The sequence below is a fragment of the Crotalus tigris genome, unplaced genomic scaffold (assembly GCF_016545835.1).
Source record: "Crotalus tigris isolate CLP2741 ecotype Arizona unplaced genomic scaffold, ASM1654583v1 scf7180000017678.2327064, whole genome shotgun sequence".
Lineage (NCBI taxonomy): Eukaryota > Metazoa > Chordata > Lepidosauria > Squamata > Viperidae > Crotalus > Crotalus tigris.
In genome coordinates, this window is record NW_024096561.1 from 1,606,359 (window position 1) to 1,623,156 (window position 16,798).

The window sequence follows — 16,798 nt, forward strand, 5'->3', positions numbered from 1 at the left end:
TTTGGTGGTCATGTAGAGAGATAAAAGCATTTTGGATCAAAATATGGTGGAATATCCAGAGAATTTTTAGAAGGAGGGTAAAATTTACTCCGCAATTATTTTTGTTAGGTATTGTTACAGATTGTGATACAAAGGAGGTTGTATTGATGTTAAACTTGATCACAGCCGCGAGGCTGTTAATTGGACAATATTGGAAGAAGGAATCTTTGCCTACATTGCAGGAATGGTTTTTTAAAGTAGCTTATCTGGCAGAAATGGCAAAGATTTCGGCTTTCTTAAAGCAACAAACGCAAGAGAAGTTTTTTGCTATCTGGGACAAATGGATAAAATTTATACAATTTAGATTGGGTATACAAAAATATTATATAGCTTTTTCATAAGTTTTATTTTTATATATATTATAGATATCTTTTTTATATATATAAATATAAAGTTTTTAATTTAATTTTTATTTTTATTTATTATTATTATTTCTTAAGCCTATATTCTGCTCTGGGAAGCTCAGGGGGGGGGAAGGGAGGGTTTTTGGGAGGGGTGTGGGGTGGGGGTTTTTTTTATATGTATTGTTTAATTTTTTTTTCTTTTGTATATGTTGTTTTTTGTTCTGTATTGTTCTTGTTTTTTTTTGTAAAATTTATAAAACTTTTAATAAAAAAAAAAAAAAATATATTACATTCAGGATTACATACAGCGGAATTCCAACAGTGGGATGAATACAAACTAATTTAATATTCAGAGGAGGCTATTACTGGTGGAGGTTAACAAAGGCTGCCTCCAAATGTACCCATTTGTAGAATTTAATGTTAGCACTAAGTAATATATCCACACTGAGGAAAATAAGAGCTGTTTCAACAAACCCATTAGAAAAAATTGCAATGTAGAACATTTTACGCAACCGTTGAGCTACAAATGCTTGCTGAAATGCAATTAGTAATCATTTTCACTTCAAGATATTGGAGTGAAAAGGAAATAAAAGTGGGAATGTGTTTATAGGAATATGTATATGTGACTATTAAATACTGTGACTGAGTTGCAACCAGTGATGTGCTGCTACATGCTAAGGACAACCTCTTTTGGCCCCACTGCTGCCACCCAACACCACCAACTGCAGAAGAGCTGATTTGTGTGCAAGGCATTGAGGCTCCCCTCTGCCATCAACCAGTTCGCAAAATTTCAGAACCACGACTCTTGCCAGTTGGTGCAAGCTGTCTCCAGCCTGCCACTTGCTGCAATTCACCATTGGAAAGTGATAAAGCTTGTTAATGATCTTCTGCCACATGTGTCTAATGAGCGTCTTTTGTATTTCACCATATACTTGCAATTATTAATAGTACGAGGGGGTCCTTGGTGTTCACTGATGATGTAATCTAGTTTGGGTAATGAAATGTCTGCTATATAACAACCAAGTTCAGACAGCAACCTTCATTTCAACTATGAGCTACAAATATTCTTCTTTATTGGTATTAATAGTGTTCTGTAAGCATCCTAGTTTCAAAGAACTGTTCGTTTCATTCAAATATCAGGTAGTTAGGCACTGTCCCTGGGGAATAGGGTTAATTAGAAGACCTTAAGTAAGCAATATTGGAACCCCTTTGGTTAGTGGGTTACTAGAACATTTATAGACTGTATGTTTCATAATGAAGAAAAAAACTGGAGGGAAAAAAAAGCAAAACTGGGGAAGGAATAGTAGATTGGGCATGTTACAGGGCCCTAAGCCAAGAAATGTGTCTGTCAATTCTCCATCAAAGCCATCTAGAAGATTCTCCTTTCAGATATTAGGATGACCCTGATCCTATTGGCCTTTTGTAAGGCTATGAAGACCTGGTTATGTGCCCAGGCCTATAGCCCTGAGTGTCTTTAAGGCTCCATTTTGTTGGCTATATTAGCATTGACAGCAATAGCTTTACTTGACAACTATATATATTAATTTATTTTGTTTTAAATACTTTTAATGATATATGCTGCCAGGGGCACTTGTTGAGATAGGTGGCTATAGACATCAAATAAATAAATAAGAAAATCAGATTTCTCTTACTATCAAAAAAAGAAACAACGGATGGAGAGAAGCAACCTGGAATTAAGGAGAAACTTCCTAACAGTGAGGACAATTAACCAGTGGAAGAGCTTGCCTTCAGACGTTGTGGGTGCTTCATCACTGGAGGTTTTTAAGAAGCGACTGGACAGCCGCTTGTCTGAAATGATATAGGGATTCCTGCTTGAGCAGGGGGCTGGACTAGAAGACCTCCAGGTCCCTTCCAGCTCTATTCTGATTATTATTATTAAAAGTTGTGGCTTGGAGGTAAAAGACAACCATCTAAGTGGAAAGTTTCTCCCTGGGTTAATTCTGGTTATCATAATTACTTATGATAACCACAGCCATAGCATTGCATATTCACTGAAATATTTTGCAAACTATCCAAATGACTTACAGTCTGTGCTTTGTGCGAGGGAGAATCTGAACCGCTTCATCTAAAACCTTAAGGCCTGTCTCCCAATCATTTTTATCAGCATGTGCTTGGAACAGTAACACATACAAGAATGTTCTTAAAGTCAAATCTTCCTCAGCACCTTTGAAAGACATTAACACAAAATCTCAATCTTACAAAATCCATTCAGGTAGAGATCATCAGCAAATATAAAGAGGGAGAGGATATTTAAAAAGATGAAATGATAAAAAACGTACCCGGAAAAAAATGCCAATCTGATGGGCTGCTGCTCTGAAAATCTACTGTAGGCCACTGGTGCAGCTGTAACATATTATCTGCTTCCTAAAAAAAAAAAAAAAAAAGAGGTTCTGATTGTAGTAGAAAAGATGTCATTGACATTTGAATTATAATGTTGTGATTATAACAAAATAAAGTTTTAAAATAAAAATGGGGGGAAAAAACCCAAGACAGTACCACTTTACAATGCCTTGGTAAGGCCACACTTGGAATACTGCATACAGTTTTGGTCACCACGATGTAAAAAAGATGTTGAGACTCTAGAAAGAGTACAGAGAACAGCAACAAAGCTGATTAGGGGACTGGAGGCTAAAGCATATAAGGAAAGGATGCTGGAATTGGGTATGTCTAGTTTAATGAAGAGGAGGACTAGGAATGACATGATAGCAGTGTTCCAATATCTCAGGGGCTGCCACAAAGAAGAGGGAGTCAAGCTAAACAACTGAAGGCAGGACAAGAAGCAAAGGATGGAAACTAATCAAGGAGAGAAGCAACCTAGAACTAAGGAGAAACTTCCTGACAGCTAGAACAATTAACCAGTGGAACAATCTGCCTCCAGAAGCTGTGAATGCTTCAACACTGGAAGTTTTTAAGAAGAGATTGGACAGCCATTTGTCTGAAATGGTATAGGGTTTCCTGCTTGAGCAGGGGTTTGGACTAGATGACCTCCAAGGTCCTTTCCAACTATTATTATTATTAGTAGTAGTAGTAGGATCTATTATCTAATGGCAGAAAACAACAATCTCAAGAAGAGTGAGACGTAGGAAGTTTGAAATCCTTTCCAAAAATGCCAATTGTGCTGGGAAAGTCAGGTTGTCCAAAGATATTCACTTGTTATTTTATTATGTAAATCCATTATTTATTTATAATCATTTATTATAGACTATATTTATTTATTTACCTTTTTACATTATAATGTAAGATGTACATTATTATTTTCCTCATTGGGTTTCGCTTCTGTTTTGAGCATTGGAAGTCAAATCAGTCACGAATCCGGTAGGAAAGTCCTATTCCTTACCTGCTTACTTTTGGCCTCTGATGCTTTAATGATGCTCTTGAGAATGACTTCTGTAGGTGCTTTGAGATGCTGCCTGTCTGCTGAAGAACCAATGAAAGGTAAGCATGCATTCCAGAAATGCCGGGCTGCTACCATGGCAATGCTAAGATTTCCTGCTTCTCCTGCATATCTAAGAAAGCGGAAAAATAAAATAAAACCCACAGGCCTGCTATAAGCGGTATGTAATGCAATTGCAATGATTCTGATTAACTACCCTCTTGGACATATTTCAACATTAAGACATTAATTTTTTTTAAATTAAAGGGCTTATCCATTAATAAAAACAATGGATAGGTTTTATCTCTTGATTTCTCTTATCTATCTATCTATCTATCTATCTATCTATCTATCTATCTATCTATCTATCTACTTACCTACCTACCTACCTACCTACCTACCTACCTACCTGGAAAGAAAAGCCATATAACAGAGATAATTTTTAGTAATTTAATCATTCCTGAGATTTTGTCCTCTAAAATAATTTTCTACTGACTCCTTAAAAAACTCCCAGGATTATATATATACAATTATGAATACACCTACATAATATTTGCTGTATAAAATAAAATAACAAAATTCTCCAATGAATTAATTGTAAGGTTAATGTTTTAATGTTTCTGCTGTTCTAACAAGTTAGTAATTATTAATTATCTTGATTATTTAAAAATTAGCAAAGTAAATAAGCATAATGTGTTTATTAAGCCAATTTGTTAATTTCCCCCATAACTTGCTGTTTGTTGGATGTTGACAACAATTGTCAAAATTATTTATAGGTTTTACACATCAACACAAACAGTAAAGCTTTCATTCTCTTTTTCTTTTTCATTACCATAATAAATGTTTAATAATATTAGGTGATATTGCTCTTCCCAAAGAATCAAGTATTCCATAATTACAATCAGTTCCCATTATTATTTTATATTCTCAGAACAGGAGATTCTACATATTTATAGATTAGTCTGTTATGCTTATTTATGTCATCTGTTCTTAATTTCATAACTTTCCCCTAGGTGAATATAATATTTTTAAAAAGTTATGTTATGGGGTGACGTATCTCGTGCACTCCATTTATCTTACACAGAACTGCAGCTTTATTTCAATAGCACTTCAAAGATTTCTGAAACTAAATGTTTCCTGTCAATAAACATTATTATGTTTGTGTCTGTTTCCTGAAATAAAAATGTTTGGTGTGATGGTTAAGCTGCTGGATTAGGAAACAGGATATTGTGAATTCTAGTCTTCCTTTAGACATGAAAGCTGATGGGGTGGTTTTTGGGCAACCACATGGTCTCAGCCCAACCTACCTCACAGGGTTGTTGTGGAAAAAAAGAAGAAATGGGAGCATTATGTACAATTTTGGAAACTTTGCATCAGCTAAGCCAGTTACTTTTTCATATTTTCTATTTAAAATGCCTTTTTAAAAACTTTGTCTTCTTGCCAAAGAGCTATTAAAATTTATCCATGTCACATGTCTTAAATACATTTTTAGATTTAGATTTAATTTTTAATATTTTTATATTTCATCTTCATTTGACTAACTTTATATTTTATTAAAAGTGAAAAGTAAAGTTATCAAAAGCCACAGACAAAATTTCATCCAGGATTATCTCAGACTCTTAGCTAAATACTGCTGCAGGCAGAAATGTCAGCTTCTTTAAAATTAATACAATGTGGAAATGATTATTACTATCAGTCTAAAAATAAAGCCTAGAGCTAATTCAGAAAGCTATTGATCTCTCTCTTTTTTTTTTTAAAAAAAACCTAAATATCCAGAAACAGACATTAAATGATGCCAAACTACATCTGGCCTTTGGCCTTATTTTATGGCGCTCTTGCTCTAATTTTTTAAAAATTCAATATGAGATCTTCCCTGTAACTTGCTAATGGTTGAGAGACAGAAAGAAGTAAGAAAAAAAAGAATAAAAGTTTCTATTCTAAAATTCTGATTTTATGAGTTTGTTTCAGTGCGTTCAATACACAGTTGCTATTTGCCTGGAATTTATACATTTGCTGGTATTAATATTCAGATTTCATTAAAATAAAAAAAATGTTCCAAAAAAAAGATTACAACCTACCTTGCACTTTCAACAAAGGATTTTGATGCTATAACTCGCAAATGTTTTTTGCCAGCCAGGTTTTCCATTATACTCTTTCCTTGAGTACAAGTAGCTATACTCAGCATTTCTTGTCTGGCACTGTAATCATTTCTACATAAAGAAGTCAAAAACAAACTTTTGACAGATCCTGCCAGAATAGAGCAGTGCTTTAGGAATTGAGAAACAGACAACCTAAGCTTTCCATTCTCCCATTTGGGCAGGCTAAAGGGGGAGAGTTTTTTTTTTTTACTTATTGGAACTAAAAGCCACTTCTCATTTTATCAGCTAATGTCATCGCAGGCAAAGAACAGCAGCTAAGATGATTAAAGGCCTGGAGACTAAAATGTATGAAGAACAGTTGCAGGATTTGGGTTTGGCTAGTCTAGAGAAAAGAAGGACTAGGGGTGACATGTTAGCAGCATTCCGGCATTTGAGGGGCAACCACAAAGAAGAGGGGGGTCAACTTATTTTCCAAAGCACCAGAAGGCAAGAGAAGAAACAATGGATGGAAATCAATCAAGGAGAGAAGCAACCTAGAACTAAGGAGAAACTTCCTGACAGCTAGAACAATTAACCAGTGGAACAATCTGCCTCCAGAAGCTGTGAATGCTTCAACACTGGAAGTTTTTAAGAAGAGATTGGACAGCCATTTGTCTGAAATGGTATAGAGTGTCCTGCTTGAGCAGGGGGTTGGACTAGATAACCTCCAATGTCCTGTCCAGCTCTATTCTGATTGAATTGTTTTGTCTAATTTTTTGTACAAAGAATCTCAGATGAACTACAGATAGTCTTCGACTTACAACAGTTCGTTCAGTAATCATTTGTAGTTGCAATGGCACCATTTTTCACACCTATGCATCTTAAAAGAAGCATGGAGAAACTGTAGCATGCTTAGAGGACAACTAAAGGATGCTAAGGAATCTGAAATTAAATTCTGTGAAGAATAGTTAAAGAAGGTAAGCAGAGTTAGCTTGCAAAAGACAGAGGAAATTTTTAAAAAGTGGTCACATGTGGACGTATTCTCTGTTGAAACAAACAATACAACTAGTAAGAATCAACAGGCTGGTTGAAAACATTACATTAAACAATGGAACAGTCTGCCTAGAACAGTGATATCATACGCTCCTTGTTGATGAAGATTTTTAAGGTCTGGATGGCCAGTTGCCAGGAATGGTTTATTGGATTCCTGCACTGAGCAGAAAAGTGGACTTGATGATTTATATCAGGGGTTCTCAACCTTGGCAACTTTAAGACTTGTGGACTTCAACTCCCAGAATTCCTCAGCCAGCTGCCAAGGTTGAGAACCCCTGATTTATATAGTCCCTTCTAACTCAGACTTTTAGTCTGAATCTTGCTTTCATTTTAAGATATTGCCAGTGCAAAGTTATACAACTACTGTATGTAGTATGTGGAACTAGCATAAAACTGCTTTTAACATTACTGTACATCAATATAATGGTATAATAATTGTAACCATTAGAGGTCAGTATTGCTCTATTTAATTAGTTTCTTTAAAAAAAGAAGTCTGAAACCAGTTTTCCTCCTCAAGTACTGCTATTTTAATGGAAAGATTCACTATGTATTAAGGTGATAAACAGAATAAAAAGCCCTCTTGAATTAAAAGTGAATTTTAAAAGTTATAAAAATCTGGAGGTGCTTTCTATCCAGAAATGTAATTGAAAGCTCCAATGTATTTCACACAAAATAATATTAAAGAGCAAAGTATCAAAATAACACTATGGAGATCAGAGAAAAGAATTGTTGCAGCTGTAATGAGGGAGATCCTAATTAATAGTAAGATGCTGGTAATTAGGCATAAGTTTTCAGAGTTAGTTTCTACATCTGAGTCCATCGCCAGAGAAAATTAATTCCTCCTTTCTTACCTCTCATTAGGCAAATTAGGAGGGCCATTTAGCCCTCTAGAACTCTAAAAAGAAGCCTGAATTCACTTCACCTAAATATGGTAGGTGAAATGATTGAGCTGAATATCACAATCCTTCCTTCTTTTGGGGAAGAAGGCATTTTTAAGAGAGGGAATAAGAACACAAATTTGTTCTGCAAATTGCTCCTTTCTCCCCAAATCACATGAAAAATGGTCCCACTCTTTCCAATGGGATCCCCAGTTCAGGAGGTCGGGTTAAAGGACAATGACCACAAACATGGTAGGGAAGGCAAATCAGACTCCACATTTACTCCAGTTTCTTATACTAACTTCGAATTCTGATCGTGATTCCTTGAAACCTAACTGCCTTAATCCAAGTCAATGTTGGTAGTGACACATTATTTAATTATAGTTACAAATGAAATAGGGATCATTGTGAAGAGTTTTTCTGAGGAGTGGATGGAAACTTGCAGCTAAGAGATCAGATATTTTATATACACACACACACACACGCCTCTCTCTAGGCAAGAATTATGCAAGGCTTTTTTTATAACTCAGTATTTAAAAGTAACTTGTCTACTTACATTCCCTTTTTCTTTGGATCTGTGTTAAATGGCACTTTACCTAATTCCAAAATCTTCTCAGAACACGTTATCACCAGCTCATGGTCATGGAGATTATGTGCAAAATGCATAAGTCTGGTCAGCGTCTGAAGCTGTACAAGCGAGTCTGACCAACTGCATTCCAGAGCCATTTTTACCAACTACAAGTAAGTGGATAAATATATATGTATTCATGGATTGATAACATTAATATTCAGCACCTCCAGTCTACAATGTTTCAGAATAATAACTTGTACCTTTTTCTAAAGAATGACACAAGAAAAAAATTGATATTGATACAGTAACTGCTTCTGGCTTGGGAATCTGTGTTGCAGGTTGTTAGCAAACTTTTATAGGTGTGGAGTATAATTACCATAAACCAAACAAATTTAAGACATGAGCGGAGTAAGTACTTGGAAAATATATCCTTTGAATTGTACTGTATTCCAGTTTTAAAGAGGAGAAAATGTTTTTAGGTTTTAAAAAGGAAAGTTTCAGTATGTTTTTTTTGAAGAGGTTCAAAATATTGATAAAATGTAAAACCACTCTCTTGATCCTTTGAGTCACGGAAACCCAAGGGATTGTTATTAATCCCTTTATGGAAGAGAAAAGAAAGAAGAAAGGGAAAACATCTCTTTTCTACTATCCTACAGTATCTGTATGAGAGTGGGTCTGCAATCAGACCAAGGTTATGACAATACTAACATTCATTAGAACCATGGTCTGATTGTACTATTCATATTAGTCATCTGTCTGGAATCTTTTGCTCTTTTCACCCAGATCTATTTTTCTTCCCTACCCTTCATCTCCATTCTTTGTATTCCAAAAAAGCTTTAGTTAACTTGAACCACAGTAAAATAGCAGTCTGAGAAACTGAAGTTTAATTCTTTTTCATATATTTAACATGAATGTTGGTTATTCTATTTGTGGGCACAATAAGTACTACCAAAGAAGAATTGTTGTTTTGGATGTGCCACTGTGTTTTGAGTTTGATATGGCCTTCTAACTAATTTATAAAAAGCTACTACTGCTACTACTATTATGACAAAAGGATGAGGAGGAGAAAGAGGAGGAAGAAATATATATACCTGAGACAAATTGGGAAGTAAAAAGTCCATAAGGCTCAAACCATTGCACGAATACATTTCCAGGCCAATAAAAACTTTTGTCATGGGACTTGTCCCATCATCATTACCCTGAATAGAAAGAAACACTAATTCAACGGATAACAAGGCAGCATATTAAATAAGTACAAATATACACTTTACATTTTTATAGACATCTCAAACTCAGGCTCAACCTAGCTTCTCTAACATGCTTCGTAGAACAATCAATGACAAACTCAGGCACAACCTAGCTTCTCTAACATACTTCATAGAACAATCTATCATGCAACTCAATTGCAATCTAAAATGATATTACCCAAATGAAGATTAACAAATACATCTCCCCTTTGTGAGAACTTGGCCTCAGATTCTGAAAAAAATAGCTTCTACTACTATAGGAATGGGCAATCTTTTTGTGCTTTTCTAAAAATAATGTTTGGCATCTGAGTCACAGAGCACATGGCACTAATATAAGGACTTATTTTGTTTTTTTTGTAATTTGGGCGACATATGAAGATTAAGCAGGGCTTAAGGCATGCTATTTTTTTTTTTTTTACCAAAGATTAAGATAACTTGTGTTATGAGGATCACATTGGGAGAAAGTTGAGATAATCCTGATTGGAATCCTCAAGTTCACTGATATTCATATTTAGCAGGGCATATATATGTATGTATGTCTGCCCACCTAGCAGTTCGAAAGCATGCGTATGTGAGTAGATTAATAGGTACCACTTTGGTGGGAAGGAAAGAGCATTCTGTGTGTCTTTGGCATCTGGCCACATGACCATGGAAAATGCTGGTTCACTCGGCCGAGAAACGGACATGAGCCTGGCGCCCTAGAATTGGAAAAGACTGGACAGGGAAACATTTACCTTTTTTTATACTGACTGCGTGAGAATAGAGCCAAGCTTAAGGTCTTCTATCTATCTATATAAAATGAAATTCCCAGACTGGAGTTCTGTTTTTCAAACTGGTTCTCCCTGGTGTTATGAGGATGAACAATTTGATATTCGCAAGCAGCATGCAATCCCCCAAATCCCCTTTCTGGTAGCCACCTTGTCAAAAAATACTTGACATAGTTTCCTTCTGTTCTGAAGTGAGAAGCACTAAAGCGTAGTTTATGTGCTTAAGGTAATTTATACTACAAAGGACACCTTCCTCCAACAAAAAAGAAAGAAAACTAGATAAATTAGAATGAGAAAGAAAATAAATACTGCTTCTGTCTACTCTGTATCATCATCTACCATGTCTCTCCTGTGACTCTCAGCCTTCAAAAGGCTGCCTTTTTACGCTGTGATAGAAATACCTCCTCCTCAGATCCATGCCACCTCCCAATCTGCTGCTGAAGTAATTGTTTGGCTTTTACCCAAGTTGCAATAACTTGTTGACGCATAGCAATAGGAACAGGCTCATCAGGTGCACTTCCATTAGGCAAACGCATAGCAAATTCACAGACCTAAAAGAAATTATTTTATAAATGCTATTTTAAAAACAAAACTAATGCAGAGGCATCTTAACAAATTTGGGGGAGCATGAGATGGAGAAGGGGATATCTGTATTACTGATAAAAAAGCTCTCCCATCAAATAAACTAGCATTGTTGGTTTGCCAATAAGTAATAACATTTTTTTATTCATCCATCCATCCATCCAATTTATATAGCCAATGTCAACATGTAACTCTGAGCAGCAAACAGAATTAAAATAAAATGAAAATGACAACCATTACAAAAGTTAAATACAAAGCCTCCAAGAAACATCCACCCAAATAGCTTATACACCCAAGAAGTGGGTCCCTGCACACACTGGGGCCTCAGGCCTGGGCACAGAACCAGTTCTTTAGGACCTTATGAATGGCCAGCAGGATTGGAGGTCTCTGGAGGGTGAATTCTCCATAAGATGGGGGCTATGTCTCCTTGGCCCACCAACAGGCATTCTTTAGCCAGCAGGATGCTAAACAAGCCATTGGGCTTGATTAGAGTGGATGGTAGAAACAACTGAGAAAAGACATGGGCCCTCAAGTAACCTGGTCCTAAGCCATGAAGCTTTAAAGGTGACAACCAGCACCTTGAATTGCATCTGAAAGCACACTGGCAACCAATGCAGCTCATGGATAGTGTTGGTACATGTGCCAAATAACAAATGCCACCTAATGCAGGTGTTGCTGCATTCTGCCCAAGCTGAAACTTAATGCTCTTCAACACAGAGGGCATTGCAGTAATCCAGATGAGAGGGCATGAGGGCATGAGTGACAGTGAGCAAGACTTCTTGGTTTAGGAATGTGCGCAGCTAGTATACCATCTGAAGGTATAAAAAAGTCTTCCTAGTCACAGCATCTTGCTCTTTGAGTTCAGGATTTCCAGATTACCTATATGAAGTAGTAACACACCTCTGATGGAAGATTCCCAGCACCAGAATGTCCAAACACCCAAAGCCACTCAGTCTTGCTTGGCTTAAGCCAATGTTCAAATTCTTAGATTTGTAAGAGATATCTTTGTCATTTGGCCCTTTCTTCTGCTTCCAATAAAAATGCTTACACATTCCATGAAAGAAAGAATACCCATTAACACTGAGGCTACTTCATGAAGTCAACCTTTAATGAACTGGCAGTCAACCATGCATCTTCAGTCTGTCCACACAGATTGAAGAAGATGTTTAATCATGTATAACTTATTCTTATATAGAAAACCACTATGATAAAAAATATACCTCTACAGCTGCTTTAATATCATGGATTCCAGCTGGATCCACAGGTGTAATTAGAGCAGTGAATGATTTATCATGTCCTTTTAAAGCAGTCTTTTTACGTTTGGTGGGCCCTTCCTCATTTATTTTCTTTTCATCAGTTTTGGAAACCATTTTGGGAATCCAAGGAAGAATCAGCCCTCTTGCCAGAGCATTGCATAAAGTTACTAAAACAGTGGTATTCCTGAAACAAAGCAAAACAAGAGGAAGAAAAATTGTTTAAAGTTAATATTATAAACCAGTGCTTTACTGTGCCAAATTAAGATATGCATTCATTAGTACCAAACATGTAACAGATATGCAAATAGTATTTATTTATTTTGTTTAGGTAGATCCATCCTCAGAATATAAGTCTCTGAATACTGCCTATTTGTACAGCTTTCAATTCCTTAATTAGTATTTATATTTCAAGTAATATCATGAGCCGAGGTGGCGCAGCAGTTAGAGTGCAGTACTGCAGGCCACTTTAGCTGACTGTGTTCAGCAGGTCAGCGGTTCAAATCTCACCGGGTCAAGGTTGACTCAGCCTTCCATCCTTCTGGGGTAGGTAAAATGAGGACCCAGATTGTTGGGGGCAATGTAAATATATGTATACATTGCTTACTGGTGTACACCGCTTAGAGAGTGCTTGCACTTAAAGCGGTATATAAGTCTCATAAATAAATAAATAAATAAATAAATAGTGTTCCTGCCCTGTCATGTACGCTCGACAGACCTAATATATTGCCAATAGGTATAAAAAGAAAAAAAGGAAACTCCATCATGCAAAAACAGTATAGACAATTTTCTAATAAAAATAATATATCACAGCTAGAAACAATTGATGGTAAAATTGAATGATTCAGAGCACTTCTTCAATAATTAAAAAGAGTAAAACATAGAAAGTGTTTTATCCAAAAAGTGAGGAAAAAACAAAAAGAAAAAAAATGGTATAATAGTAATCAGTTAACACCTGTGGAATAGAAGTTGAACAAATTAATAAACTATAGCCCTAAAGAAATGAATGGAACAAACACTGAGTTCTATTCATTTCCTAGTCAATATTCTCAATTCTTGGGACAAGAGTAAATCCTTCACTGGTGAAGAGGGAGAGCTGGCTATGATAAAGTATCCAGGAACCATCCTTTATTGATATCAAGTAAAATCTATTTGCTGGTGTAAGTCACTTAGACATTTTGATGTAGAGACATGTACTGTATAGTAATTCAACTTTTTAACAGCAATTAAACAGCAGTAGCATTTGCGTTGAAATACAAAGTATTTTCCTCCTTTTGAGAAATTAATATGGAAACAATTTGGAAATGGAAAAAAACAGGAAAACTCATCTTTCTTTTCCAGACTTAAGAGTCTGCAAATAGAAAGACATTAGACTTATTCAATATTTTAAAATACTATTTATAAATAAAATAGTGAATTAAAAATGCTTGGGCTTCATCTTAACCTTGCTCTTACTCTATAGGTCAGGGGTAGGCAACCTTGGCTCTTTTATGACTTGTGGACTTCAACTCCCAGAATTCCCGAGTCAGCATGGTTGGTTCAGGAATTCTGGGTATTGAAGTCTACAAGTCATAAAAACAGAGCTTTTTTTGGCATGGAACGCCCAGAATGGAGTTCCGGCACCTTTTGGGGATGTAACCTTATAGGGTAGGCAAGGCGGGTTGTATGACGTGTGTGAGTTACGGCACCTTTTTTTTTTTTTTACAAAAAAAGCACTGCATAAAAGAGCCAAGGTTGCCTACCCTGTTGTAGGTAAATCTGCTCATATAAATAGCAAATTAGTGAGTGACTTATGCCCGAACTCTCAGTTTGCTTTAACTGGGATATAGCATTATTTTAATGATAAGCTATGTAAAATAAAGAAGATGGTTCTTCTTGAGCCAAGAGCGCTATTCCAGCTTTACTCTTATGCATTTAACTGAAATTCTGGACAGAGAAGAGGGGTCAATGGTTTTCTGCCAGATTATATAGAGCTATACTGAGCCCTGATGCTTGTTATCTCAGTTGAAAGAAGTAATCAGTCTTGAATTAATAATGAAGCAAATCTGGATGTTGGCATATCTTGGAAAGTACATGAACTCAAGCTCTTTAATTTGTTAAACATATGGAAGCAAGGAAAAGAATTATTAGCATTTCTCGTGAACTCAGAATTAAATCTTAAGTAAAAGAACAATTTCACAATAAATAATTACAAATCGGCAAATTAAACTAAAACCACATCAGTAGATTAGCAGAAACCACTTGCCAAATAATTCACATCTGCAGGGGGTGCAGCAGAAACTTGTTAATTTACACAGAAGTATATATTCAGGATATTGGCTCACTGTCAACCAATGTTAGACTTGAGATACTCAGTGCTCACAGCTAAATAGCAAAAATGTCTCATAGACAACTAATAGCTTTTGAAATTCAGCATCAGACACCACTTTTTACAACTTTTAAGACAAACTACCTGCTTGAAATATCCTGGAGATAAAAATAACAATTTACTCAGATCTGCCTTTTCATGAACTAAATTTAAGAAAATATTTTGATTTGGAATGTATTTTTGCAAGAAATAGGATTGTATCCAATAATCTTCTATCTTTCTTTTGGGGATGAAAATTTACAAGTTTGTCTTTCGTGGTTCTCAAAGACTCTGTGCTTATCAGATAAATAACAAACATTCTATTTTTATTTTTATTTTAACAGATGTTGTTGTTAGTATAAAACTTATTTTTTGATTTTATTTCCAAGTGTTGGGAGAAGTAACTTAAACCAAACTGGAAGTTATAAGTAGAGATTTTCCTTCCTTCCTTCCTTCCTTCCTTCCTTCCTTCCTTCCTTCCTTCCTTCCTTCCTTCTTTCTTACTTGGGTTTAATGTTGGTACACTAGCAGTACCAGGATATTGGTAGTTGGATATTTTCTTTTTTATAGCTTTTTAATTATTTTTAATTTAGATCCATGTTCATTATTTAAATATTTTCTATTTATGTATCTGCTACTTATTAAGCCTAGTACAGCATAAGATGTACAGTAAAAAGTGAAAAAATATTTTGTCTACATGGAGGCATGGCACTTACAGTAATCAGCTGGAATGTAAACAGATTCAGATTGAAAAGAAAGGAGGGATAAGATGAAAAAATTATAACTAGATATTATGTTGCAAGAAACACATATTCCCTTGGCTTCTAAGGAGACCTAAATGTCTACAAATATTCCTTGCAAATTAGCAGGTGCCTAAAAAGGGGAAGTCAGAAATCCAATAGTCTTTTCACTTTTGCTCATTTATCTGTTTTTTTTCCTTTCATACACATATACACACGAAGAAACACACAGACACACACACAGGATTTCAAAATTGTTGAATACTTCAATATTAAGTAATAGTTTAAGATCAAAACTTTATTATGCAACAAATACATTTTTATGCTCAACTTCTAAACTCAACTCCTAAATTGTAACTAATAAGAATATAATATTTTTCTTTCTCTCCTCTCTTCTCAATACTCTTGGCTGTTTAAACAACTGAATGTTAATAAGCTTCAATTTTAAAGAAAAAGAACTAAAATTATTTATGTAAATATATGTATTAAAAGTATTTGTATCACAATCAGACAAAATAATATATAGTATGAGAGATCTGAGCAGTTAAGGATCTACACTGTGCAGAAACACCCAGTGTATCAGCCAGCAATAATAACATGGCATTATTTCAAAATGGAGAACTATAAAGGCTTGCCTTAGTAAAAAAAGATTGACTTGTTAATGTCATTGTTATGTATCTAAAACCGATAATGTTCTTACATCAAAAGGCCGTTAAAAGTTACACTTTCTTATTAAAAACTTTAAAAATATCAAACATTCAACTAAACTCTTGTAGAACTTACCCAAAGTTCCCAATATTCTTAACAGCATTGAAAAGAATTTGAAGGGGGTCAACAAGTTCTCTTTGCCTTTTTGAAATAATCAGATGCTTATTGTGATTTAACACATACGCTACCGTATTATGTACAATCCAGGCTTCATTTAACTCCTCTCCAATTCTGACGGCTCGTAGAAAGTTTTCCATAGCATATTGAGATAAGTGGTTTATCCAGTTGCTTAACAAGTAGAAATTTGAATTATTAAATTACCAAAAAAAGAGAAAAAGAAACAGAAAACAATCCATTGTATACGGTATGGTCAGGAAAATATCTGAAACATAAATATTTTTTCAATCTATGAATTTTTTTTCGCATTTTTAAAATTATTAGGGAAATCTATGAAATGTAACTATTTTCAAATAATGTACTATCATAAAGTTATTCTATAGACTAGCCTTAGGATTTCTGTTTCCTCTGATGTCTTTTGGAGATCTTAAACATGCAACATTATGTTCTCCTATATTTACACACATGAATTTGCATACATGCATATATAATCACCCCATTTTCACATATTATTAATAGTTTATCTCATTAAAAAAACATTTCCCATTGACACCTGGCTTTTCTATCCTGCATATAAAGAGGTCACTCAGTAAGATCTCCAAAAGACATCAGAGGAAACAGAAATCCTAAGGTTAATCTATAGAAGAACTTTATGACAGTACATTATTTGAAAATAGTTA

At 35.1% G+C, this 16,798-nt stretch overlaps 1 protein-coding gene across 4 annotated transcripts in view; it reads right to left on the reverse strand.

Annotated features, from left to right (window-relative positions):
* CFAP46 (cilia and flagella associated protein 46) overlaps nt 1–16,798 on the reverse strand; it is a 97,331-nt gene that overhangs the window by 51,538 nt on the left and 28,995 nt on the right. For all 4 annotated transcript variants that reach the window (XR_005556059.1, XM_039337454.1, XM_039337452.1 and 1 more), the window contains 9 exons: nt 16,077–16,289; nt 12,174–12,393; nt 10,773–10,922; nt 9,449–9,556; nt 8,343–8,521; nt 5,856–5,987; nt 3,742–3,910; nt 2,684–2,768; nt 2,430–2,568 (listed from right to left, as the gene is read on the reverse strand). Coding sequence is in view for 3 of the 4 variants with exons in the window: in XM_039337454.1 (XP_039193388.1) it covers nt 2,430–2,568; nt 2,684–2,768; nt 3,742–3,910; nt 5,856–5,987; nt 8,343–8,521; nt 9,449–9,556; nt 10,773–10,922; nt 12,174–12,393; nt 16,077–16,289 (1,395 nt within the window). In the remaining variant the exon portion in view is untranslated. The remainder of the gene's footprint in view (nt 1–2,429; nt 2,569–2,683; nt 2,769–3,741; nt 3,911–5,855; nt 5,988–8,342; nt 8,522–9,448; nt 9,557–10,772; nt 10,923–12,173; nt 12,394–16,076; nt 16,290–16,798) is intronic.